Source organism: Macaca fascicularis, chromosome 5 (assembly GCF_037993035.2).
Source record: "Macaca fascicularis isolate 582-1 chromosome 5, T2T-MFA8v1.1".
NCBI lineage: Eukaryota > Metazoa > Chordata > Mammalia > Primates > Cercopithecidae > Macaca > Macaca fascicularis.
Window position 1 is genome coordinate 172066146 of NC_088379.1, and position 26713 is coordinate 172092858.

The 26713-nt window shown below is 34.9% G+C and overlaps 1 protein-coding gene across 4 annotated transcripts in view; it reads right to left on the bottom strand.

Moving 5' to 3' along the window:
* Positions 1 to 26107, bottom strand: part of SPOCK3 (SPARC (osteonectin), cwcv and kazal like domains proteoglycan 3) — a 482228-nt gene extending 456121 nt beyond the window's left edge. For 2 of the 4 annotated variants that reach the window (XM_065545673.1, XM_005556250.4), the window contains exons 1-2: positions 26063 to 26107; positions 25599 to 25787 (exon numbers count right to left, since the gene is read on the bottom strand). Coding sequence is in view for 2 of the 4 variants with exons in the window: in XM_005556250.4 (XP_005556307.1) it covers positions 25599 to 25787 (189 nt within the window). In the remaining 2 variants the exon portion in view is untranslated. Of the gene's footprint in view, positions 1 to 25598; positions 25788 to 25965 lie in introns of all 4 variants that reach the window. The other 2 variants (XM_074040734.1, XM_045393030.2) reach the window with 1 other exon arrangement.
* Positions 26108 to 26713: the final 606 nt, after the last annotated feature.

Below are 26713 nucleotides of genomic sequence, written 5' to 3' on the forward strand. Positions count from 1 at the left end.
GCACTCCAGCCTGGGCGACAGAGCAAGACTCCGTCTCGGGGGGAAAAAAAAAAAAAAAATTGGTATAATAACAACAACAGAGGTAACATTTGTTTCAATTATTTGTAGTTAGATATTTTATTCATAGTTGTTCCCTCTGTGAGCAGAGATGTAATAGGAAATGTAGTTGGTTTATTTTATTTTGGAGCATTATTTCTCTCCAAATAGTTATAGACTCAAGTCACTTACTTTTAGGAAAATTCTTTGCAATTTAAGAAATCAGTAGAGAACACTGACAAAGATCTTTGGCTTCAGAGTCAAACAGGCCATCTCTAAGACTTACTAGCTATGTTATCTTGGGCAAACATCTTAAATTCTCAATATAATATTCCAAATTTAACTGGTCTTTACGTTTTTTCTTTTTTATCTCATTACTCCTTGTTGAACTAAGCACATTTTTGATAACATATTTACCACTTGAGAATAGTAAACTGAATGACATTTGATTTAGATTTTTGTTTATACATGTAGAGCTGCTAAAAATATGAGAAAATATTTCCGTAAATTTAGCATGATTTTATCTGTGAAAAGGAATAGTGATTATTTTATTAATATTTAGCAAGGAAACTTTCCTATAAAGGTTACAACTAGTGAGACTCTTAAAACAATATTTTGATAAAGAAAACATTAAAATCTTGTTAACAGCTTCGAGTTACATTTGCTCACAATCACTCTTTTCAAAAATTGCATATGCTAGCTAATTATTTATTTGTATTTTGCACATCACTAATAATTTCTTCTTTGGCATTTTAATCTACAAATGAAGTGGATGAATATATTATAATTCAATTATTGTCTTGTTTGCTGTACAATAATCACAACTACTAGAGTCACCACTAAAGACAGAAGGGCATCTGCAATTTAGTTTCAATAAGCCAAGGGAAAGGTAAAATGGCTTTTACTAATATTGTGCTTCTCAGACTGGGGTTCATTTATTGGGTGACATGACATGGAATGTTCCATGTTACTGGAAACGTAGTTTCCTGAACTTCCAACATACCAATTTTCTAAGTAATATTTAAAAATATTATTTTTAAATTAAAGCAAATATGTTTTTTGATTCTTAACCTAGGTTTTGATGGATAAGTAGAATTTTTCACTAGTACTAGAATGGAACAAAATGCAAAAGGCCTATGAATTTTAAATAAAAATGATATTTCGAAGATATTTCACAATGCCAACACTGAAGAATTTTTCAACTTGATATGGTATGGAAATGAATCTGTTTTCTGTGTTTGGAGGCTAGAAGAAAATCTTTCATGTCTTTATACATCCTATGTTCAAAAAATCCCCACTTTAAAGAGTTCCTGTTGCCCTATTTAGAATACAAATTTTCCTCAGTTCTCATTTTCTCACTTAAGTAGTCAGGTTATAAAATGTGGATGGATTCACCATCCATTACACAGAAGATAAATAATTTTGTACTGCATTACCTGAGAATGCAGGAGCATGTGCTTAGAACACTAGTAAATTGGGGACACTCAGACAACTGGGGACACTCAGACAATTACAATATAAAAAATTTTTTTTAAACCTTAGTGAATTTTGTATTTATAACTTTTCTAAAATAATATAAAGTAGACATAATAGGGAAAAAAAGGAGAACTTCATTGGAATTCCTTATATTAATTTCTCACTCTGCTTTCTATTTTGAATTGAATATGGGCAGTGAAGGGGGGCATCACAAGCTATTCAGGTAGCAGCACCTGCAAAGGTCTTTCTCTGACCTTGTGGATATCCATCAAAATCTGTCAAGGAGGCAACCGTAGGAACGCTTCTTTGTTTATGAAAATCATCAGTTTAGCAGGTTTTGGAAATAATTTCAGATCCTAGTCCTAATAATTTTCAGTCTCCTCTATCTTGACTCCCTATCATTCACAATTTGTTTATGCACACTTAATTTCTTATACTTATGGAACATGTCACGGTCTTTTATACCTCTATAACTTTGCACATGTAGATCCCTGTCAGGTATGCTTTCTTCCACTTGTCCAAAGAGCAAACTCTGCTCATTCATCAAAAAACAGATTAAGTGTCATGGACTCCGTGAGGCCTTCATTGAATCACCTCCCCCTACAGATGTAATTTGCATGTACTTATCTGACTTCCATTGTCACAGTGCATTGAATCATTATTCAACATGTCAATCTCTTCAACTATTACAAGGATTCTTCAGGGAGGAGATGGTATGTCTCGCGTAGTGGACTAAAAGTGGCACATATGATTATTTAAAAACAAAGAGGTCTTTTCCTCTTGATTGATATGTTTTCAATCTCAATGATTATGTATTATAAATTCTATAAATATTAAAAGATAAATGTGTGTATTTAGCAAAGGACTTTAATTTTATATAGATGAATAATATTTGTTTTTGAAATATCATATTTTAGCAATTTATTTTCCAAAGTGTTTTCTCATACATTTGATTATCTGATATTCATAATAATCCTCTCATTTCCTGACAAAACAAACATCATTCTCATTTTTAAAGGCTGAGTCATACAAACATATGACTAGCTGGAGAGCAAAATAGGTAAGTACAGAAGGCTCTCTCTCTCTCTCTCTCTCTCTCTCTATATATATATATATATAAATTTTTAATTTAATATCTGACCACATATTTCAGTTATTGCATAGACACTTCTGATTTATTGGAAAATGATAGATCCTCCATATTTGGGAAAACATGCTTAATCTAAGTTTAATTGCTAAACAATGAATGATTTTTTAAGTTCAACTTGTTATAAATTATGTAATTGATAATGACAGAAATAATGATTAACATGTATTATGTACTTAATATACATAGTTGCATCAGCATGACCTGGATGTAAGATATAGGATTAAAGGAGATCATTTTGGAGCTTTAAGTTTTGACTGCCCCCTGGATTTCGGACTTGCATGGGGCCTGTAGCCCCTTTGTTTTGGCCAATTTCTCCTATTTGGAATGTGTGTATTTACCCAATCCCTGTACCCCTGTTGTAACTAGGAAGTAACTAACTTGCATTTGATTTTACAGGCTCATAGCAGGAAGGGAACTTGCTTATTTTGGATGAGATTTTGGACTGTAGACTTTTGAGTTAATGCTGATATAAGTTAACACTTTGGGGAACTGTAGGGAAGGCATGATTGGTTTTGAAACGTAAGGACATGAGATTTGGGAGGGGCTAGGGGTGGAATGACATGGTTTGGCTGTGTCCCCACCCAAATCTCATCTTGAATTCCCATGTGATATGTGAATTCCATTACCTCTAGGAGGTAATTGAATCATGGGGGCAGGCCTTTCCAATGCTGTTCTCATGATATTGTATAAGTCTCAGGAGATCTGATGGTTTTAAAAAGGGGAGTTTCCCTGCACAAGCTCTCTTCTCTTGTCTGCCACCACGTGAGACATGCCTTTCACCTTCTGCCATGATTGCGAGGCCTCCCAGCCACATGGAACTCTAAGTTCATTAAACCTCTTTCTTTTGTTAATTGCCCAGTCTTAGGTATGTCTTCATCGGCAGCATGAAGTACATGTACATACTGGAATATAGTAGATATGGTAGTTTTCATTTTAACAACAGATAATGGCATACTTTTAATCAATTGTTTTAGTGAAGCAATTTTCCTTTGCTGAGCTATGAAAATATAAAACAGAAACTTCAAGATCTATTTGCATTACTATTTACCAAATTGTTCATGTTGCTATACTATGGGCAGTGTAAACATACTGACTCCAGCATCATTAGGCAAATCTCTGACTGCTATTATCTGTTCATCTGTTTATTCTGGCTTTCTGGAAAATAACGACAATAATACCTACAATACAGGGTTGTTACTAATATAAACAAACACATAATAAATGATAAAACCAGTTCTAATATATGCCTTTACTAACCAAGGCACTACACTCTGGGTAATGTTCATTTTAGATATTTTAGTAGTTTTTGTTTTGTCTATTTGACTTTTTAAAAAAGATTTACTTTTTCTTTTTTGAGATAGAGTTTCGCTCTTGTTGCCCAGGCTGGAATACAATGGCATGATCTCAGCTAACTGCAACCTCCGCCTTCCAGTTTCAAGCGATTTTCCTGCCTCAGCCATCGAGTACCTGGGATTACAGGCACCCAGCACCATGCCTGACTACTTTTTGTATTTTTTGTAGAGCCGTGGTTTTACCATGTTGGCCAGGACTGATCTTGAACTCCTGACCTCATGATCCACCTGCCTTGGCCTCCCAAAGTGCTGGGATTACAGGTGGGAGCCACCACACCCAGCCAAAGATGTACTCTTATACCTCTGAATATAGACAGAAATCTGGATTCAAGAAAATTTTGATGATTTTAACCTAAACAATTTTTTCTATTCCTATTGCTTTGATAATAGCACAAGTTGTATCTGTCTCAGTAAACTATTTAAAGTAATTCAGAGAACCAATGGCCAAGAGACACATTTCTCCACCCACTACATCATAATAGAGACCAGAAATCACATTCAATTCAAAATACATTTAGAGTCATTCCAAAATTGATAAAGTACATTTTTTCCAATTTGCTTATGTACTGTCACTAGAAAATTATACTCTAGGGTATTAGAAATAGTGTGATAAGGTCAAGGTATTTTAGAAAATTAGAGTGATTTTTGAATTTTTTTCAAGCTACATGACAAAATACAAAACAAATGAAACAGAACATTCGTCCACATGCCTTTAATAACTACCTTACAACATTTCGTTTGGCCACTACCCCTGTCTGTAATGAAGATGCTAGAGCACAATCTACACGTATGCATTTTCCAGATGTTTATTTACAGAAATGTTAATACTGTCACTCTGCAGCATGTGATTCAATTGTTTAAGTTTAGCATAGATGGCCTGGTGTCAGCCTATGCTCATTGATGGCAAAGTAAATGACAAAGTTGCTCTCCTAAGCCTCAGTTCCTTGCTAGGGAAAATCAACTTAATGTTTTATTTTTGTCCATGGAATAAAACTGTGTACATGTGCAATTCCTTCCTGTGTTTGTGCAGAAGCAGATGCAGTTCTGTATCACATGGAGTCAGAATGCCATAGAGATATGTCACAGTTTATTAAAAATTGTAACTATTTTTAAATCTTTTCTGCTATTTAATGATATTAAATATTCTTGCTTTTTTTCCGGGCAAAAACTGCATTAATGATAACAGTATAAAAAAAGTTATGTGATATTACAAAATTCACTCTCCCCATAACTGAGAAAAGTTAAATATTTAACAAGAAAAGTTTTCTTTTATTGTAGTCTTTCATTTTGTCTTTTCACCAGTATCATCTGCTACTTTATAGATAAAATGGAGCTAGAGTTTGAAACTAAACACTCTTGCCAGAAAAATTTGCTTAAATATAATGGAGGAAATAGAAATCTTTGTTTCCCCCATGATCAATTTCAACACTAATTATAAATCAAAACATCATGGCTTCCATATAAAAACATTCAACTACCTTGTATTACCAGTGTTTGTTGATGAAATCCTAAAATATGACACATGGTGAATCTTGACTCTTTAGAAATTTTACAAAACAGCACAAAATAGATAACATATCACATGACAATACCAATAAGCAGTCACCATAAAAAAGTGTAAACGTCAAGGTGGCATTTCATCACACAGATGAGTTAATCTATTGCACTGTCACAAGACTGCTTGATTTAAATATTTTTCTTTTTATTATGATGAAAATTGAAACACTATACTCCTACACTACAAAATGCTATGGTAATATTCAAGCAATTGGAGTACATGATTTGATACCAAATTATGTTCTCAAAGGCCTCATTTCTGCTTTTGATTTTATGAGTGTAGCTGCAACCTTTATTGAATTGGTTGAGGATGTCTTCCAAGATGTAAATTTAGAAAAGGTTTTAAGAATATAGCAAAGCATAACATCATGAAACCATCCAATAGGTAGTAGCTGTAATGGTTTCAGTGTTGTATTTGCTGTTACTACTGTTTTTATGTAGTTTAAAGAATAAAACACCTATAAATAATATTTGTGGTTATCTTTTCTAAGTAACTTTATAGCATAGATTATAAATCCAGTTGTCTCTCATTAGTATTTTAGATTCTCCAGAGTTGAATGCATAACACTATAACAAGATTAGCAAAATAGAAAAAAAAGTTTTGTGAGTAATTATGATTGCAATTTTGTTTGGGGTACTAAAAACACTGTCATTTTTTAAATTCGTGAATAAAACTTCAAGTTACTTAATATACATCAGATTATTTGTCTTCTCAATAACAATCATTTAGTTTTTCCCAAGTGATTGTTCTTAACATTATATTTTTAGTATAAAATCAGGATTAAAAGTTATCTTAAAATACATGGTCTTCCAGAAAAAAAAAAAGTCTACAAACTCTTTTCTGTAATTTTACACACAGAGAATGAATCTTAGGGTGAATCTCAGAATGAACCACTTGAGTCTTAATAGCAGTTCACCAGTGTTTCTTCTTACCTAAAATGTTTCTCATTTTTAGAAAGTTTGAGTTCAGACAAGATGCAGTGAAAATCCTTTCTCTAGGTTTGAAAGCTTACCCTGGGGCAGCAAATTTCTGTGATGACTTACGGCAGAAATCCAGCAGCCTACTGTTGACATTTCATAGTAATTATAGATCAGGAGTTGGCTGCTTGGAAGAGCAAAACATGTTGCATATGACATGGCAAACCCTTGTTAATATATATTATATATGTGTGTTTTATATATTATATAAACAAGGGTTTGTTAATATATATTATAAATATATATATTTTACTGTATATATATATTTATTTACTATATATATTTACCATAGTTCAAACACGATAGTAAAAAGTTACAGTGTTCTTGTAAAGTAAATGAGAGTTTAAATGCAAAAATCAAAATTTAGGAAAGACTGTCTAGAAATTAAAAATGAACATGTGCTCCATAACTGCCAGGCTCAATAAAAAATTTCTACAGAAGTAAGATAAAATGTTGTGTTATCAACTAATAATATTAACCTGGGTTGAGGTATTTATACTAACTACTAACTCCTATACTTGGTCTGCAAAGAATGGGTTACAGTTTGCTTCACCTACCCCCATATTTGAATGTTTTATGACTATTCCTTCTGCACTTCTGGAGTGCAAGGTACAGAACTCTTAAGGAACATGGCTCTTTCCACTGCTGACACCGCCTTTCAAAAAGTGCTTCAGGGACTCATGGAAAAGACAGGTTGCATGTGACTATAGTAATCATGGAAGAGGTCATGGAAAAAGGAAAACATAAAAATAAGTCATGAAAAATGAGAATGAGATAAATAAGAGGGTAAAGGCCGCCTTTTCTAGATGAACAACTCACTGTGAGGAAGACGCAAAAAAAGAAAGAGCAGCAAATGTGGCATGAAGATAGGTGATACCTGATTTGTGTAAAGAATGCATGAAAGAGGGGTAAGGATAAGAAAGCAAATACAGTTTGAAGGCGTGAAGAGTTTTGGATTTGGGAATGGGAAAGTTGGATGTTGTTGGGTGTTGATGTTTGAATAGAAAGCTCTTGGTGAGACCTGTCTATCATCAGGAACATCCTGGCCACCTGTGAAAGAGCTCACACTGCAGTATTACCTTGATGAATTTCCCACCATCCATGATCTGGCCTTCAGCCCTAAAGCCTCAGAAACCTTGTTCTGTCAGCAGAAAACACGGGGAGACTGGTACATTTGCTCCCTAGGCTGAACTACATTAAAATCAGAAATTTGCTGGGTGAGCATGGAATTGAATAAAGGAAAAACTTTGACCTGTACATGTTGTAGAGCATCAGAGTAATGTTAGAAATGACCACTCTCTTTTCTTAGCACTGGCAAAGCTTGCCTGAGTAAATGATCTTTCTCTGTCTCACTTCAGCCTCCTTCTGGTGAACAGCCTCCCTCCAAGTATATGTTACAATATTTGAAGAGTCTCCAATAGACTTAGGAATCACAAGATCTCCCTCTAACATAACTATACATATACATGAACTGATCCATTATGTGGAGTTTGCAGTTTATCCCACCGAAAACAATACCGTTCACAGATTTTTGGAAGGTAACTTACAGTTGCAGCTACATGCAATCCTATAATAAATTAAATCCCATAATAAATTAAAGGATGCATGGAAGTTTTCAAACATAAGAACAAGATCGGAACTATGATGTGGGAAAAAATAATTGATCATAAAAGCATTTTAGGTGCTTGCAGGCCCGGAGAAGCTTGAAAACATGAAGGTTATCTACAAGACTAGCCTAAGCGATGGATAATGAGGATCTGGTCCAAACAAGAGTGAACAGTCTTGGATTTGAAAAATACTGTAGAGAAGACCCTGACAGGATATGCAAGTGATTTGATTGGGAACACTGAGGAGGAAGACAAGAGTCCAAGATACAATCAATAATAAACTTCCTGTAATTGCAAAATCATTTAAATTTTTTTTGCATAGCTTTAAGTGATCTGTTCTGTAGAAATGATGGCATTGTAGAGCTCACTTTTCCCTATGTTTTAAATAATCACAGCTGAGAACTGTGAATTCTCTGAATATTATACACAATTTTTTGTATATCTAAGTATCTTCGGAAAAAGTATGACCATAGATATCCTCAAACTCTGAGTTTCTGCACCCCAAAATAATTAAGGATTTTTGGCCCAGAAAATTAGCTTTGGAAAAGCATCAGTTTAATACATGTAGAAACACTTTATTAATTAGGTTGCAAAAGTAAACACTCATAACTGAATGACAATAGTACAGAGAAATCCTAAAATAAATATAAATAAGATCAGAGAATAGAGATAAATGACTTTGCCAAACTAAACACATGTACAAATTGCCTTATCCAATAGCTTTGTTAAAGGACAAAAAACCATTTGTTAAACACTGTGAAAAAAAAATTTATGTGGCTACGTTATTTGCCTTTTATTAATGAATGTAAACTTTAAAAAGAAAACAAAACTTTGTTAAATAATAATTTGAATATCCTTAACAAGTCGGACAATTTTATTTACAAGGTTTTTTCAGTTAAAAATTATAATACAGTTGACTTTCTGTATCCAGGAATATCACATCCATGCAGTCAACCAACCACAGGCTGAAAATACCCAGGAAAAAAAGAATGGATGTTTGCCTCTCTACTGAACAGGCTGAAAATACCCAGGAAAAAAAGAATGGATGTTTGCGTCTCTACTGAACATGTATAGATTTTTTTTTTCTTGGTATTTTTTCCTAAAAAATAGAGTAAAGCAACTATTTACATAGCATTTATATTGTATAAGTTATTATAAGTAATCTAGAGGTAATTTAAAGTTTATAGGAGACTGTAGGTTACATGCAAATACTATACTGTGTTATACAAGGGACTCGAAGATCCATGGATTTTGGTATCTCTCATTGTGGAGGTGTCCTGGAACCAGTTCCCCATGGATACTGAGAGAAGATTGTATATGAAAATATATTAAAAACCTAAAAAATATGCTACTGCAAATTTGTATAACATATGAAATTCTATTCATATGTTCTTTACACAGCTTATTTTGATTACTAGGTGATTTAGCCAATATTTATTTAAAAAGAAACTTGGTGGTAGATATATAACTTGTGCCCAATTTAAAAATCAATCTGAAATACATATTTTCACATACTGAATGGTAATACATGATATAGATATTGCAACATTGCTATAAAAATTAAACTATGGATTTTTTATCATACCATCTAGGAGAAAGTTATTTAAATATACAGTTTCATTAAAGTAAAAAAAAAAAGTTAAACCCACAAACCAAAAGGATTTTAGCAAACAACAAACACAAATCAGAAACATCACAGTATAGTCCAAAAATAAAAAGGTGAAAACTAAGTTATCAAAGTCCAATAACTAAGAACAAACTTTTTAAAATTACAACTCCTAAATCATACAACTACCTACCATTTACAAGAACTACTACTACAAGAACATGAGCTTTCTTATGTTTCTAACATGGCACATTTCTGAATAGCACTTACAAGCTATTCAGGGGCACATAGGCTGAACAATCAGAAATCAGGGAACTGCCCTTAGCTCAAAAATAATCATGTGTTAATAGCAAAGTAAGTGTCTGAGATCCCCAGTAAACATTAACTTGGCCTCAGATGATGTTTTGACGTTTTACTTGACTTCTGATCCTAGTTCCAAGAGTAGCAAATGGCACCAGGGGTGCTTTTGTCACCTCTGAGGCTGATGCCAAGGTTCCTCTAGAATCCACACATCAGAGCAAACAGCATATTCAATAAAGAGGCACTCCTTCCAAGAATAAACATAAGACTTCTTGTAGCAAAGCCAGGTAGCTTTCAACTACTCAAAGCAAACAAAGCAGTTCTGAAATTAGATGTCCAGATCTCCTTCACTGACCTAAAAACTGCCTATGCTTCTCAAACATATTCAAAACTTGGTTCACAGTATACATTTAAAAAATTTTTAATATATTTTATTCCCTAAAAAGGTGGGATATTTTTCCTATATTGACTACTAATTTGTTATCTGAATTAAACATGTCATTCCCATAGACAACCTTCCCATTTAAAAATTTTTTTATCTAGAAAAATATGTAGACTAAAGACAAAAAAACTTAATTCTGAAATAAACAATTTTAAATGACAATAACATTAGCAAAGAAAGTTAGCATACTTAATAAGAAATACCAAGGATAATGTACTAAACGTATAGTCTGTGTACAAATACTCCTTTGCTTAGTGTTACTGTCAAATTTCACAGCTTCCAAACTAGCATTTCCCTAGTTATCAGTTTGGAGTGTGCCTTTAATTCACAGTTTCAGTAAGTACAATGGTTCTTTAAAACTATAAAGTGTATAACATCTCAACTCCAAAAAAATATATTTTATGTCAAGGAAAAATGTCTCAGGTAATACTAGGTTAATGCTGTTGATACAATGTTCTAGAAAAGTTTTGCCTCAGGAATTGTTCATTTTAGATGAATCTGACTGCCTTAGGGACATCTGAGGAGAGTATCAGATGTTGCCAAGGGCACCTTAGGCAGCCTTACTGGAAGACTAGGAGGTTGTCTATAATTTCACACTATACTGTATGCCATGAAAGGCTATAAATATTGTCCTGATATTCTAAAACTGATTCTCAGCAGATGCTAATACCATGTGCCAAGGCAATGAGCAAGCTAGTATTTCAGAGTATCTTGCCTATAGTACCCTATGTAAATATTTTGAAAGTCACAAAGTAGCTTGGTAATAGAAAAGTAAAAGTGAGCTGTGATTAAGGGACTATCAAATTACTACTTTTAGGAGGTATATCTAATATTTTACCAGTATTCAGGCACACAATGCCATGCAATGTTTTATACATCAGAAGACAATTAACTAGATTGAGTTGTGGCGTTTTTGGTACCTCTCTCATTCCTGCTAAATGAGCTTCTACTTTTGCTAAGAACGAAGAACTCACAAAATTATCTAGACCACTCAACATAAAGATTTCAAGTTGACTGAAAGATTCATTTTAATTTTCATCAGAGAATATTCCATATAACCATTTATTTCACATAAATACTTAGTATAAAATTTAGCATTAAGTTCTCTGTAACTTAAAAATAAATTACAGAAATCATATAATTTTAATTTACTCAAATTTACTCTATATTTTTTTCAGTGTAGCAGGAGATTAATTTTTCTTTTTTGCTAAAAAACTTCAAAACAGAACCCATGTTCAGTGCTATTGTTCATAATACCTTAAATGAAATTCTAGATGTAGAGGACTTCAAAATATATGTAGACAACAAAATATTCTTTAAAACTTACATATATTCCAACCTATCTTATATATGATAGGATTTCATTTTTGTAAGTCAATAACATTACATCTCTCTTTGATATTCAACATGGCAAACAGAAAACTATATTTTCTACTAGGACAGAGATTGCTACGTTTTCTCAGAACCCATTCAGCAATGGTTATACTTATGTTGTATGTGTTGATTACCTATGATGATAAGTTGTGAATCCTGAAATTTAAGTAAAGAAAATAATTCCTTTTTCCAATTTACCTAATTTGATAACAGGAAGAAGTCAAATTCTCTTCAGCGAAGAAAAGGAGGGGGCGATGGCACAACTGTAGAAATTAAAAATTAGGCACAGTAACACTTAAAAAACAGCTTCCGAAGATGTTAAACTTCTAATCCAACCAACAGATACTGTAAGAACTTTTTTTTTTTTTTTTTTTGAGACAGGATCTCACTCTGCCATCTAGGCTGTAGTGCAGTGGTGTGATCACGGCTCACTGCAGCCTCTACCTCCCGGATCAAGCAATCCTCCCACCTCAGCTTCTCGAATAGCTGGGACCATAGGCATGTGCCACCACACCCAGCTATTTGTTTTTTGTTTTTTTGAATTTTTGCTGAGATGAGGTCTAGCTCTGTTACTTAGGCTGGTTTCAAACTCCCGGCCACAAGTCATCCTCCCACCTTGGCCTCTGGAAGTTCTGGAATTACAGGCGTGAGCCATCCCACCCAGCCTAGTATTTCTTTTAACAGCTATTTCTGACCACATAAGATATTCAGACCTGTACTTTGATATCAAAAAAGGTCAGTAATAAAAATGCCAGTAATATGCTGTTGCCAAATATAGTACCTCTATAGGGATAAACATTACTATTTGAACAGTATGTGATTTGAAACTACTGACATTTGTAAGACTAATGAAGGACAGACAACTAGAAGTTTCCTACTGCAGCCTCAAGATATGCTGATCAAATTATAGCAAGATCATAGTGATTTTGCATAAAGGACAATAAATTCTAATACAAATTACAAACCTTAATCAATTTCTTGGTCTAGCGGGTAAGAAAATAGACAGTCAATGTGACCATTTAAAAGGACCAAACTATATGTCAAAAGATAGAAAAACAAGCCACGTGCAATGTGCCACGCCCGTAATCAACACTTTGGGAGGCTGAGGCGGGAGGATGGCTTGAGTCTAGGAGTTTGAGACCAACCTAGGCAACAAAGTGAAACCCCAGTCTCTACAAAAAAAAATTTTTTTAAAAAAAATTAGTCACACATAGTGGCATATGCCTGTAGTCCCAGCTACTTGAGAAGCTAAAGTGGGAAGACCGCTTGAGCCCAGGAGTTTCAGGCTGCAGTGGGCTATGATGGCACCACTGCACTGAAGCCTGGGCAACAGAGCAAACTGCTGTCTCTTAAAAATAAATAATATAATATAATATAATACAATACAACAAAAAAAAAGCAGTTTGAGCTGTCTGTAGTAACTGATTTAAAGTGGTTAACTGTTAATTTTAAAAAACATGGTCTTTAGAGTTAGAAAATCATTTCAAACTTCACTGATTTTGAGCAGGTTGATTAAGCTTGGTGATACTGAGTCACTTTATTTGTGAAAGAAGATTAATAATCTACTTTTTTGATTGTTAAAAGATTTTACCAAAAAGAAAAACACATAACCCAATTAAAAACGGGCAAAGGACTTGAGCAGACATTTCTTCAGAAACGATGTACAGCCAGGCGCGGTGGCTCACGCCTGTAATCCCAGCACTTTGGGAGGCCGAGACGGGCGGATCACGAGGTCAGGAGATCGAGACCATCCTGGCTAACACGGTGAAACCCCGTCTCTACTAAAAAATACAAAAAACTAGCCGGGTGAGGTGGCGGGCGCCTGTAGTCCCAGCTACTCGGGAGGCTGAGGCAGGAGAATGGCGTAAACTTGGGAGGCGGAGCTTGCAGTGAGCTGAGATGCGGCCACTGCACTCCAGCCTGGGCGACAGAGCGAGACTCCGTCTCAAAAAAAAAAAAAAAAAAAAAAAAAGAAACGATGTACAAGTGGCTAACAAGTATATGAAAACATGCTCAACATTACTAATCATTAGGGCAATGTAAATCAAAACCACAATATCAACTCACACCCATTCAGATGGCTACTAACAACAACAACAACAAAATGTCAATTAACAAGTGTTAGCAAGGGTGCGAAAAAATTGGAACGCTTATCCATTGTGAGTAGGACTGTAAAACAGTGTAATCACCATGGAAAATAGTATAGCAGTTCCTAAAAAAAATTAAAAATAGAATTATCAGATGATCCAGCAATTCCACTTCTGAGTATATATCCAAAGAACTGAAAGCAGGATCTTCAAGAAATATTTGCATACCTATGTTCATAGCAGCATTATTTACAATGGCAAAGAGGTAGAAGTAACCCAAGGTTTGTATTGACAGATAAGTGGATAAATGTAAAATATACATACAATGGAATATTGTTTAGTCTTTAAGAAAAAGGAAACCCTATCACATGCCATAACATGGATGAAACTTGAGAACGTTATGCTAACAAAAGCCAGTCACAAACAAACAAATACCATTGCTCCACTTATATATCTAAAGTAGTCAAATTTGTAGAAATGAAAAGTAGAATGGTTGTTACCAGGGGCTGGAGGAAGGGTGAAATGCGATGTGGTTAAATGAGTATAAAGTTTCAGTTCTGCAATGAAAAAGTTCTGGAGGTTGTTTGCAAAACAATGTGAATATACTTGACACCACTGAATTGTACACTTAAAAATGGCTAATATAGTAAATTTTATGTCATGTGCTTTTTACTACAATTAAAAATTATATATATATTTATATATAAACATATATATTTTTATATAAACATATATTGTATATGATATATAAATATATAAATGTATATTCATATATTACATATATGAATATATAATACATTTATATATGAATATATAATATATAACATATCTATATATGAATATATGATATATCTACATATGAATATAAGATATATCTACATATGAATATATGATATATCTATATATGAATATATAACATATTTATATATGAATATATAACATATGTATTATATATAAATATATATTATGTTTATATGTAAATATATATTTATATAGAGAGAGATATTATATTATATATAGAGATATTATATTATATATAGAGAGAGAGATATATTAAGTGGGATAATATATTTAAAGTGCCTAGCATATTACAGAGACCCAAAACAGCATTAACAGATGAGAAAGCATTACTCTTCTATATTTAAGGATAAAGTCTTTGGAGCCAAAATTCTACTACTGGAGACAGCCCTGACTGATACTTACTAGCTGTGTGATCTTGGCCCTGAGTTTCCTCAGCTATACAATGGATTAACAGTTGCACATTTCATATGGGGATATTACTAATTAATACATTTTTAAAAACTAGTCAGGCACAGTGGTTCATGGCTGTAATCCCAGCACTTTGGGAGGCCAAGGTAGGAAGATCATTTGAGCCTAGGAGTTCGAGACCAGCTTGGGCAATATAGCCAGTCCCTATTTCTAAAAAGTTAAATTAAAAGTGAACTTATAATAATCCTTGCATGTGATATGCCATATTAAAGTGCTTGTTATTATTACATTATTATCAGTTTCTAGACAAGGAAGAGTCTGTCATTATATTTCTATTATAAAATTTTTAGCACTTAACCTCACTTGATATTTTGGGTGAGTGCATTTTTGCCATCATCATTCTCTATAGCCATAGCGAGTCAAACTTTGAGTATCCTATTCACATATAATATAGACTATTTGTGGATTTAGCTTATTTTTAAAGGTAATTTGGTTAGAAAAACAGTCATTAATTAAATTAAAATCTTTTAAAATTATTTCCATCAAATATCTAGTAAAGTTGTATTTACTTTATAAATTGTGACACCATAGTTTTCTAACACATTTTTTTAATTTTCATTATCTTTGCCATCTTGCTTACTATATACATGTTTAGCGCACTATTAAAGACATTGTGTTTAAACTTAAATACCATGGTTAGTTGAAATTTTCAGATAATAAAATAAGACAAAACGAGGAATCCATCATAAAATAGTATGGAAAGTTAAAATAGAGTTTATTTTTCCTTGAGTATTCAAAACTGTAGATAAAGATGTGGGATGATTTTATTGATGAAATGCTATAACAATCTGAAAATAGAAACATTAGCATATAGTTCATTCTAAATCCACATAAAAAAAGCTTAAGAGAATGCTGTGGAAAAAGAAGCAATTTTTGTATACGCCACTTGCTATTTGATTGTATCAAATAGCCATGTACACCAAATGTAAGTTCCTTTGCTAATTATGTTAATAGTAAACCAAGCTATCAAATGTTCAAACCTAACAAAATATATATATATATACACACACATATTTTACACATAAATGCAATAAAAATGGTATTTAAACTTTCTTATTTTTTTTTTTTTTCTTTTTTTGAGACCTAGTCTTGCTCTATTGCTAGGCTGGAGTGCAGGGGCATGATCTCAGCTCACTGCAACCTCTGACTCCCTGGTTCAAGCGATTCCCTTGCCTCAGCCTCTGGAGTAGCTGGGATTACAGGCACGTACCATCACACTCAGCTAATTTTTGTGTATTTAGAAGAGACAGGGTTTCACCTTGTTGGCCAGGATGGACTCGATCTCCTGACCTCGAGATCCACCTGCCTTGGCCTCCTAAAGTGCTGGTATTAGAGGCATGAGCCACCATACCCGTCCAAAACTGTCTTTTCTATATTGAAATGGCACAATTTAAATAATCAATAACTTTTCTAATCAAACAGCTATGAAAACAGAATACTGAATTTAATTATCTCTGTTTTACAATAAGAGTGATAATATGGCTTAACAGTATCCAAAACATACAAGCCACATATAAAAACAGAAAGAATCTACCTCATACAGATTCTTAAGATTATTATTACTTATTCAACATGATGGTTTTAAAACTAATAAATGAACTAATGAAATATAATGGTGCTATTCCTGAAGGAGGGAATAAAAATTTTTATTAGGCCATTATTCTTAAAATCTAAATAGAAAAATCTGCAATATATATTCGGAGGTCGGAGACAACGTTTCTGATTCAGACCATTATTTCCTCGATAAAGGAAGGAACTTGTGAGCAGAAAATTGAAGGCCAGATGACTTCTGGTGGAAGAATATTAGGGAAAGCATCAGTCCTTTGGGAGAAATGACATGACTGTAAGGGGAAAATAACTGTATGAAGACTTTTTACCTACCCTTTTACGTTACATATTTGCATACCATATTATTACTATTATTAATTATGTGTAGGTAACATATTAAGCAAAATTATATAATCATCCCTTGCAATATAATCATGCCACTAATATATATGAAAAATGATAAATAAATATGAACGTTTTTCTTTAGCAAGTATGAAGATGGAAAAATCAAGGATCATTCCAAAACACAAAATCTGATAGAAAGTGCAATTCACCATCTCTGTTTATGATTCAGTTAAGAAGTTCAGGCATTCTAATTGCCAGTAATCTCCTATGTCAAGAAAAAAAAAAAAAACTAAAGAGTAAAGCCTGTATGGGAATTCTGGCAAATCCAATTTGCTGCAGTTTTAGTTTCCTAACTGTCCCAGAGATAGTAGAACCAAAAAGATTGTTTTCTTTGCTGTCAAGCCTAAGAGCTGCATGAACCTGGCAAGGGTGTCACTGCTAGTATTTTTCAGCAAAACGTTGTTTGTATTAGTGGTACTTTCCTTTTTCTGCATCCAAGGAAATACACCAGTAACAGCAAGAGAGTATCCTGTTCTTTAAGAGATGTGAGAAGTAAATTCTGATTCTTGCCCACCAATCACCATTAATGCCTTAACGCAGGGAATTCCAGATCCATGACCAAAGATCTACAGCTCAAAAAAGATTTCGCAGAAGTCATGCTAAATGATTTCACTAAAGGAAAACAGTCTTGGTATGTAGATTCAGGCTCTCCTTAACATGATAGCTTTTTGGATACTCTGCTTTGGTTGTGACCTTCGAAATTTCCTTTTAGAAATTAGCACACTACTACTTACCGCCAAACTCCTACAACTAGAACAGTAGGTACTAGGTGTTGTAGTTTTGACCAAGCAAGCACGACTCAAGCATGTCCATCATGGCTAAGAGGATAGTGGGATAATATGGAATTTGGAAGAAAGATTGATTAGGGAGGAAAACAACTGACAGGCAATGATAAAACAAAATTCCCATCAGAGGACACAGGGGTGGAGACTGAGAATATTTTCAAGAGATGTTTAGATGATTGAAAGAGCATAATCAGATCCATAGTTACCAAAATTTTCTCTGAGTATTGAGTATTGCTTGCTTTCTTTTAGGGTTGATGATTCCTATTAAAGACTAAATTTCCCAGTATCCCTTATAGCTAGGTGTTGACATGTAACGAAGTTCAGGCCTGTGGGATACAAGTAGAAGTAATGTGTGATGACTTTCAGGTGAATTCTGGCACAAGGTGATTGTCCTAGATTTTCTATTAAACGCCTCCTGTTAGATAGGAAATGGCCATTAATAGAGAAGCTTGCTTGAGGGAGTAACCCTGAAAGCGCAGGCCTGGACACCCACTTCTTGACGGTCTCATGCTTGCGAAACAGAATTCTATCATTACTCGGGTACTCTGATTCAGGGTCTCCTTTCTGCAGGAACTTAACCTCTCTCTAACCAATGCATTGGCAGTTGTAAGTGAGGTGGAAGAGAAAGAAATAAATCTGAACTGTCGGTAAAGTATCTGGATTTACCGATACAACCATTAATTGAAGTTCAGTAGTTGAAGAAGAAAGGGAAGACACTAGTGCTTGATATTATCTATTAGGCAGCAAAAATATTTAAAGATGTTAGAGCAACACAATTATGTTGTCAAAGAGAAACTATGGAAAAAAGAATTGAACCAACTGGCTGAGGGAGCACCATGATGCATGTCATTGTCATCTGCTGTTGACCATTCTAAAACTGGACACGACAGCTTGGACATGGCATTTCTATTTTGGCATGTTTTGGAACTTATAGGACTAATGTGGTTTAATACTTACAACTTTCTATTTTATAAAAATTGAATTTTTACTTAAATTACAAAACTGGCCTTGAAGTGGTCAGAAATTGAACTGGCCAATAAAAGGCAACACAGCTCTAAAAAACCTTTAGGTAAGGATTTTTCAGTTGGCAATGTATTTTGAATATAATGTCATCTCATTTAATACATATTTTCTAGTGATAACTCTGAGACAATTATTGTGGTAATGCTAGGTGAATTGTAGGATTGTGGAGAGGAAGGGAGACTACAATCTGTAGCTATATGGAGTTCACAGTGTAATGGGGTGTCCAAATCTGTAAACTAGAAGAAGTAGAAAGAGTAGAAAAGATGAAATGATTTTCATAAATAAAAAAAGACATATAAATACTCCAGGAGCTTATAGAACTTGGATAGTATTTATAGAAGTCAAAGATCAGTCTTTAAAAATAAGTACATAAAATGAAATAAAATTATGACCCAGATCCTGAAAACTAAAGTTGTATAAGAACATACAATGTCACTCTGAGTCACAATCATAAGATCTAAAAGCATCCAACCCCAAAGTCTTACTGTCAGAGTAGCAAAATAAATGCTCTATAGCAGTACACGATGTTCCTTTTGTATATCTAGCTAAAAAGTTTAAATATATAATCCCAAACAAGCTGTAAGAAGCAGAAAAGCACACTGTGTCCACACATGTAACAGTAAATGAAATCATCTCAAGTTATAAGATGCGGAAAACCTAACCAGGAAAAAAAAAAAATAAAGAAACCTAACATATCTTAACATTTTGGGAGTGGGTAGATGGATGTTGGCTTTCTACTCAACATGTTATGTGTAATAACTATAGACATATATGGTGTATACAAAAAACCTATAGCACAATATATAATTGCCTCTGTATTCAGATTATTTAACCTGTTATCAATTTGACATACACACATATAACACATATATATAGATATACATTTATGTATGAATCTACACACATAAATACATATAAACATAGACAACATACAGAGACAGAGTCATTTGTTTCTCTTACTTTCACTTTTACACTTAGTTACACTTTTCGTCATTGATTGGAAGTTTTGAGAGCCAGAGAGTTAAAAGTATGGCTTGCTTCTCTATAATTTCTGTTAGGATGAACCCATGGAAAATCGACTAAAGTTTTGTGATCAATTCATACCTCCTGAGAGAATCTGATAATGTGATACCAGCTCTAGCTAAGATTCCCTCCAGAAACAAGCAGATCAGCGGACATTCTCTGACCTGCCTTCCTCCATCATGTGATACCTGATGACAAAACCAAACTTAAATCCTGACTCGCAAGCAGGGTAGTGGTTGTAGTAGCAGGTTTAAAAAAATAGGAGTGTGGAGTTTGTACTATGATCATGGCTTAACTAGGGATCCTGATGACAAAAACAAGAGTCAGGATGCTGCCAGAGCCTAGCCTCTTGCTGCTGTAGTTACTCACTGGCCCCAGAATTGTCCAAGATTGCTTATTGCTTCTCTTAAGAGGTCAATTGCCTCTCTCCATTAAATCTCCCCATGATTTAAACAATATGAACAACAGTCCAATAAAAGATTACTGCGTGCTACAGTCTTCACCAGCTCTGATCTGCAAATGTATATACACTATATTCACAAGCTTTTAAGAACTAAACACAGTGTTCATAATCACCAAAAAAGCAAAAGAAAGAGAGAAAAACACTCATGATAATGCACTCAATTAACTGGGAAGAATTCCCAAGAAATGCCTATGTTCTCAACTATAGTGAAATGTAGGTAATTATTACCACAGTTACAAATGTTGCTTCATAGTGAGAAACACTGAAAATGTACATTTTCATAAGAATTGGATATCCATTATGGAGAAAGCATTCTTAAACAGAGAGAAGAGTAGTTCACTTTATTAAATATGTCCAAATTATTAATAAATCTTTAACTTTATTTTTGATACACATTGTTGAAATGTATAATGGTAAAACTTTGTTGCCAGAAAGGAGGATCCCTCAATGGTAAGAGTATGCCAGTAACTCAAGAAATATAACCAGGGCACATCATAAACCTAAACAAAGTACTGAGAGAGCATTCCTTAAAGATTCTCATTGTTTGAATTTTAATGACCTGTACAGCCATAGAATACTTTATTTGGAGTAGACATAGAAACACATGGTTGTATTTACTTTCTAACAACAGTAGAAGTTGATAGACCCTCGGGAATCTTTACTCCTCTGTAGCCCACTAAGTGCTAGGAAATATCCCTTACCATCATCCATTATCTCTTAAATAATCTGTGCACTTAAGAACCTCACCTTTGATGAAAAAGGCAAATAAAAAGAAAAAACAAATTAAGAATGTTCTACCTACTATTCAACACCCCCAAATCAGGTATTTTTTAAAAGTTAACTTATAATTTGAGTGCCTCTGAGACATGTCAGCCTGTATTTTATATTTTCTCAATATTCTGCATGTCCTTTAGCTTACATTAAGGTTAAATTTGTAAAGTTAAATTGTAGAACTTTCTTATTGCATTAAATATATCTAAAGTATATTAAACATCACTTAAGGAATAAATGTAAACTGAAGTTGATTATGGTTTCTATAACACTAATGGTAACCATTCCTTAAAACAAAAAGTTCAAAATGAGGCCCAGGTATTTTTATTGAAAAACAAATTTAATTTAATCTAGAACTGTTTGAATTTCCATTAAAAGGGTACAATCCTGTTTTTATTATATGAGTTACTTAAAAATTAGCATGGCCATCATTCCTCTTTTTTCTAAGTTTTTATTATATTGATTCCTAAATATAATATTTGAGGGCTTCTCATATTTTATCTTTTTCTATCATTCCTAATTGCTGCATGTATTTCAATGAAATCAATAATAATTTTGATAATGTTATTATACCATGCATTACTAATTAATTCACTGGTTCCAAATTCCATACTCATTTATTACATGATAAAGGGTATGGTTTAATTAAACTATAAAATGCAAATATTTGAAATATGCAATACGTAAGCCACTTGAGCTAATAATTCAGTTTCCTCATAATGATCCTGATTTCCAATTATCCTAAAATATTCACAAGAATGGGATGTATGAATCCTTTACTCCTGCTCTGGGAGAAAGTAATGGTAGCCCCACAATTTTTCCACCGAGGAATCTTGTATACTTAATTTTGTCACTAACAACAGAGCCCCCCACCAAAAAAAAAAAAAAAAAAAAAAAAAAGCATGTAACCAGTATATCTACTGAATATATACTATTGTCGAGAGAGTTTTTATTTTATTTTATTTTAAAATCCCATAAGTATAACCTAAGTAAAGCATGCTGGTTCTATCTACTGTACTTATGTTTAAATGTGTTGACTTTTCTATTTCTTTAGATTAAGTGAAACTTTTATGCTTTCCTAAAACATAGATATTAAAATCTTTATCAGAATTTGTATACTAATAACCACATAAATTAATAATTTTCAAAACAGTGAAAGCTCTTTATGCCTATAGCATTAAGGGTCCTACACTCCAAGAGTCCTTCAAAAGGACAACAAAGGTACTTTATTCAACAGACATTGCTAGCATAGGGTAGTCAAAAATACTGGAGGTTTCTCCTATGTTAATACCTACTCATTATAAGCTTGTTTCTCCTGTGTTAATACCTATTCACTGAAAGCTTGTCTTTGCTTTCATTGCTTCTCTAGCATTTATATTGAGGAAACAGATAATGAGCCTCAATGGCAGTACTTCTTATGCACACCTACTCTCACGTAACTCTATCCATGCTCTTTGTTCCTAAAGCTTTATTGTAAATCAACTATATTTACATATTTATATTACAAATAAAATATATAAAGAGTAGCATTTATTTTTAAAATTATTCAATTAAAATATAATGCTAAATTGTATTTTTAAATATTATTTAAGATAGTTTTCAAATGTATTTCAAAAGAAGGAACAGTTCAAACTTTCATTAAGGAGTTACTTGTAAAACAGTGCTGATTATGTAAAACAGTCAGGAGGAAAAAAATAATCATAAGGATTAATCCAAGCAATAATTATGCTGGTGCTTCCCAAGGCTTTTTTATAAATAAAATTAATTATATTTTATGGGAAAAAAGCACAAAACAAAAGTACTTCAGTTAAATTGTTTCTCAAATAAGAGGTTCAGAATTCCATGTTTCTTTGCCCTCATATAAAGTGAGTACATAAATCATTATTTGCGATATGAATGCTCATACAGAACATTTAAAGGTAGATTCATGCAGTACAGTATTATTTCAAGAAATGTCTTATCGCCACGTGCTTCTAGCTGAAAACCAACTGAAAAATAACATCCTGAGAGCTACAGAAAAGATTATTAAGCTAATGATTCCCCAAAAGGGAAAGAATATGCATAAATAGCAGTGGGGTGGATGGTGCAGATAAGGATTCTATATTATGCATTCGGAATTATTATTTGAGAAACCACACTGTCAGCATACATTTTATCATGTTAATAATAAGCAACAGGTGGTTCAAGGATTAAAAAATGATAGCATTTATCTGCTCCATTCCCTGCAGAAGTCATCTTTACATAACCGTAACTGTCTTACTAAAATGGTAACACTAAAACCTGACGAAAGTTTTTCCAATAAATCAGAATTATATTTTTAGGTATTGCATATACTTCAAAACAGATATTTGCGTAAAATGTATCACTAAATCCTTTGAAAAATTTATGTACAATTTTGATGAACTTTTTCCTTGAGATCATAGAGCAATACCTGAAAATGATATAGCAATAAAATATTCTGTCTCTATAGAAATTGACTCCATAAATTCTAGCATATTTAGTAGGCAACTCAGCCTCTAGTAGGCAACTCAGCTTGTCTCAATAGTTTAAATCAAACACATTCACAAACTGCCTAAGCCACTCAATAATTCAATAAAGTAATTTGAATAAAGAGAAGACCAAGTTATTCAACAATTAAAATACATTTTAGAGAAGAAAGCTTTTATCTCTGCTCTCGTTGAAGATAGTAATACTCTTACAATTCTGCCAGCAAGGAATCTTGTGTAGTTGATTTTATCACTATCCAGCAGAACTAAAAAACACACCCCAAAACAAATAGAAAACAGCATGCAACCAGTATTATCTACTAAACATATCCCATTGTTGAGAGGTCTTTCAAAAATTCATTTCTAAAAGATTTTAAAGCAGCCATTAAATAATGAAATGTCATAATGTCAAACACCGTTCAAATACTGATAAAATGTTCAATTTTTTTTTTTTTTTTGCCAAATGAGGGCGTGATAAACAAATTCTCTTTAGGTTTAGGAATATCTCACTTGCTATCGTTTTTGCTTGTACTCAATATTAGTGTAAATTTAAAACAAATATGCAAGGGGTATGTTTTTATAAGGGCATACCCCTTATATGCTTAAACTTTGTTCATAAAGTATGTAGGCAAAGTTCTCCATTAAATATTCTCAATCAAATTTGTGTTCCTTCAGGAATCCCTCTGCTAGGTTTGGCTTGTCAGCTACTTCATGGAGAGGGTGAGAGAATGGGTTAGAGGAGGCAGGATGAAATCTAGCCTAGGCTCCCATTTATTTTCCCAAATGGTGACCGAATCAGAGCTGATGAAAGAAGTTAACTCATCTCCACGTAGTGCAGTGCAGATGTACTCCACGAGAAATTCTCTCAAATGTCACGGTAAGTATTGGCAATGTGTCTGGGAATCACGCTTGCTCCAGTTCATGCGTTCTGTGCTTTAAAGGGTGGGCTGGGGTGGTGGTTATTCAGCCATCTGGGCGGCCTCCTCACTGGGACAACTGAGTTCAAGGCTTCCAGTCATATTGCGCTCTGTACGTGAGCAGCTCTTACTGGGCTCCATTCAGATCAGGTGAGAAAAAAAAATGACTGGCAAGTCATGGCCACTGGCTTCAAGTGTCTAAACCTGGCTCCCTCTTAATAACCCTTTTGAAAACTCCCCAGGGGAGTCTATGGTTTAACTCTTTCATCGCTGTCACCTGCAACCCTCCCGCCCTCGCATCCCCTTCCCGCAGATTTCAAGGCAGTGATTCATTTTGGAATAAAACGTAATCAAATACATTGCAAACATGTTCTGGATTAAAGTCATGTTGAAGCACAAATTTGATCGACAATTTTATGTAATCGGGAGCAGTTCAACGAGTCCCTACTGGTGCCGCCAAACATCCTCCCACTCTTGGAGAGCGGGCATTTATAAATCTTACATCTTCCTACCTCCTCCCTCAAATTCCTTAATGGACCATTAGCGACGGGATCGATCCTAGTTACTTTAGTAGCGATACATCGCAAAGGCACATCTGCTGTGTTTACCCGTGCCAGAAACACCATTCAAAAGTTGAGAGGGTAGAGCCAGCACTTTCTAACCTTTGTGGGCCGGGAAGGGGCACAGGGAAGAGCAGGGTGGGGGAGGAAGAGTGGGAACCTTGTGAGACCTGAACTCTTGTGCATCCAAGAAGCAAGCCCTTGAACCAGCTGGGAGGGGGCAGCGGAACTGTGAACTTCTCCAGCAGCCCTGCGCCGCCGCACTTCCCTAAATCCCTCTCCCCAGAAAACGGAGCCCACTCCCCACCCACACCCGGCCACCGCGGCCCCCGCCACGGAGCAGCGCGCGCGTGTGCCCGGGGATGGGGGTGCGCGGCACTTACGTCTCGGAATTTGTTCCACTGTCCGACTTCCTTGTCATACTGAGAGATTGTGGTGAGCCATTGTTTATCATCCAGAAAATTACCGCCGTCCGACCGCCCCCCGGCTGCAGCCACCGCCGCGGCTGCTGCGAGAGACTGACTGCACCAAGCGGCTGCACACACACACAGTACGGCTGACACCTTGAGCATCTGGGAGAGGAGACACAACGGGGGTGGGGGGGATGTCAGTGTCAAATAAGGGGTACGAAGCCAGGGGCGACCCTGGAAAACATGCATTAGCAACGACGGGGGTAGAGGGAGGAGGAGACAAGCAGAGGCAAGCGTGTCCCCTCCCCGCAGGCTTTACCCCCAAAAGCCGGGCACTCACACACACGCAGACCCAGAGGAGAAGAGGTGGGTATAAGGAAGCAAGCCCCAGCCTCAGCAGCCCGAGCGGGCAAAAAAACCGCTTCCTGGCACATCACCTTGTTGTGAGCCAGCACTGTGCTCGCAGCTCCTGCTGGAAATGCAGCCCTGCTCTGCCAACTCGCTGCTTTCTGGAGCTGCTGCACGCGCCGCCGTCTCGAGCCGTCCACTCAGCTCCCTGCGCCCGGCGCGCTCCCCCCATCTCCACCCTCCCTTCGCGCGCGGATCTCCAGCTTACTCCCCTCCGTTCCCCCTCCCTCCTCGACCTCCGTTTTTTTTTCCTCTTCCACCTCCAGCTGCAGTTGGCTCCGGATACGACGCTTGGCTGGAGCCAGAGTACGAGTTAGCTCCTAGCTTAGGAATCCTTATCTGCTTTGTAACCTCTCCCCTCCAGAAGAGGTTCTCATGTTCGCGAGAGAGCCTGCTCATTCTCTGCTCCTGGATTTAACACAAAGCGTACTATCTCTCGCAGTTGCCTCTGCTCCACAATTTCCAGGGTTGTCAGGCAGACGTGAGAAATGAGATCTGAGGACAACTTTATGCATCAACAAATAAGAATACCTGGACTTCCTACCCTGTAAAGCTCCTGGACTCAGCTCCTCCCTAAAGAAAGGCCATCTATCCACAAGGTCTTGCGAGATCTGTTTAATTTCAGAAAATTTAAAGTTTGCTGTGAGCTTCCGGATTATTACCGAAAACAAACTTTAATG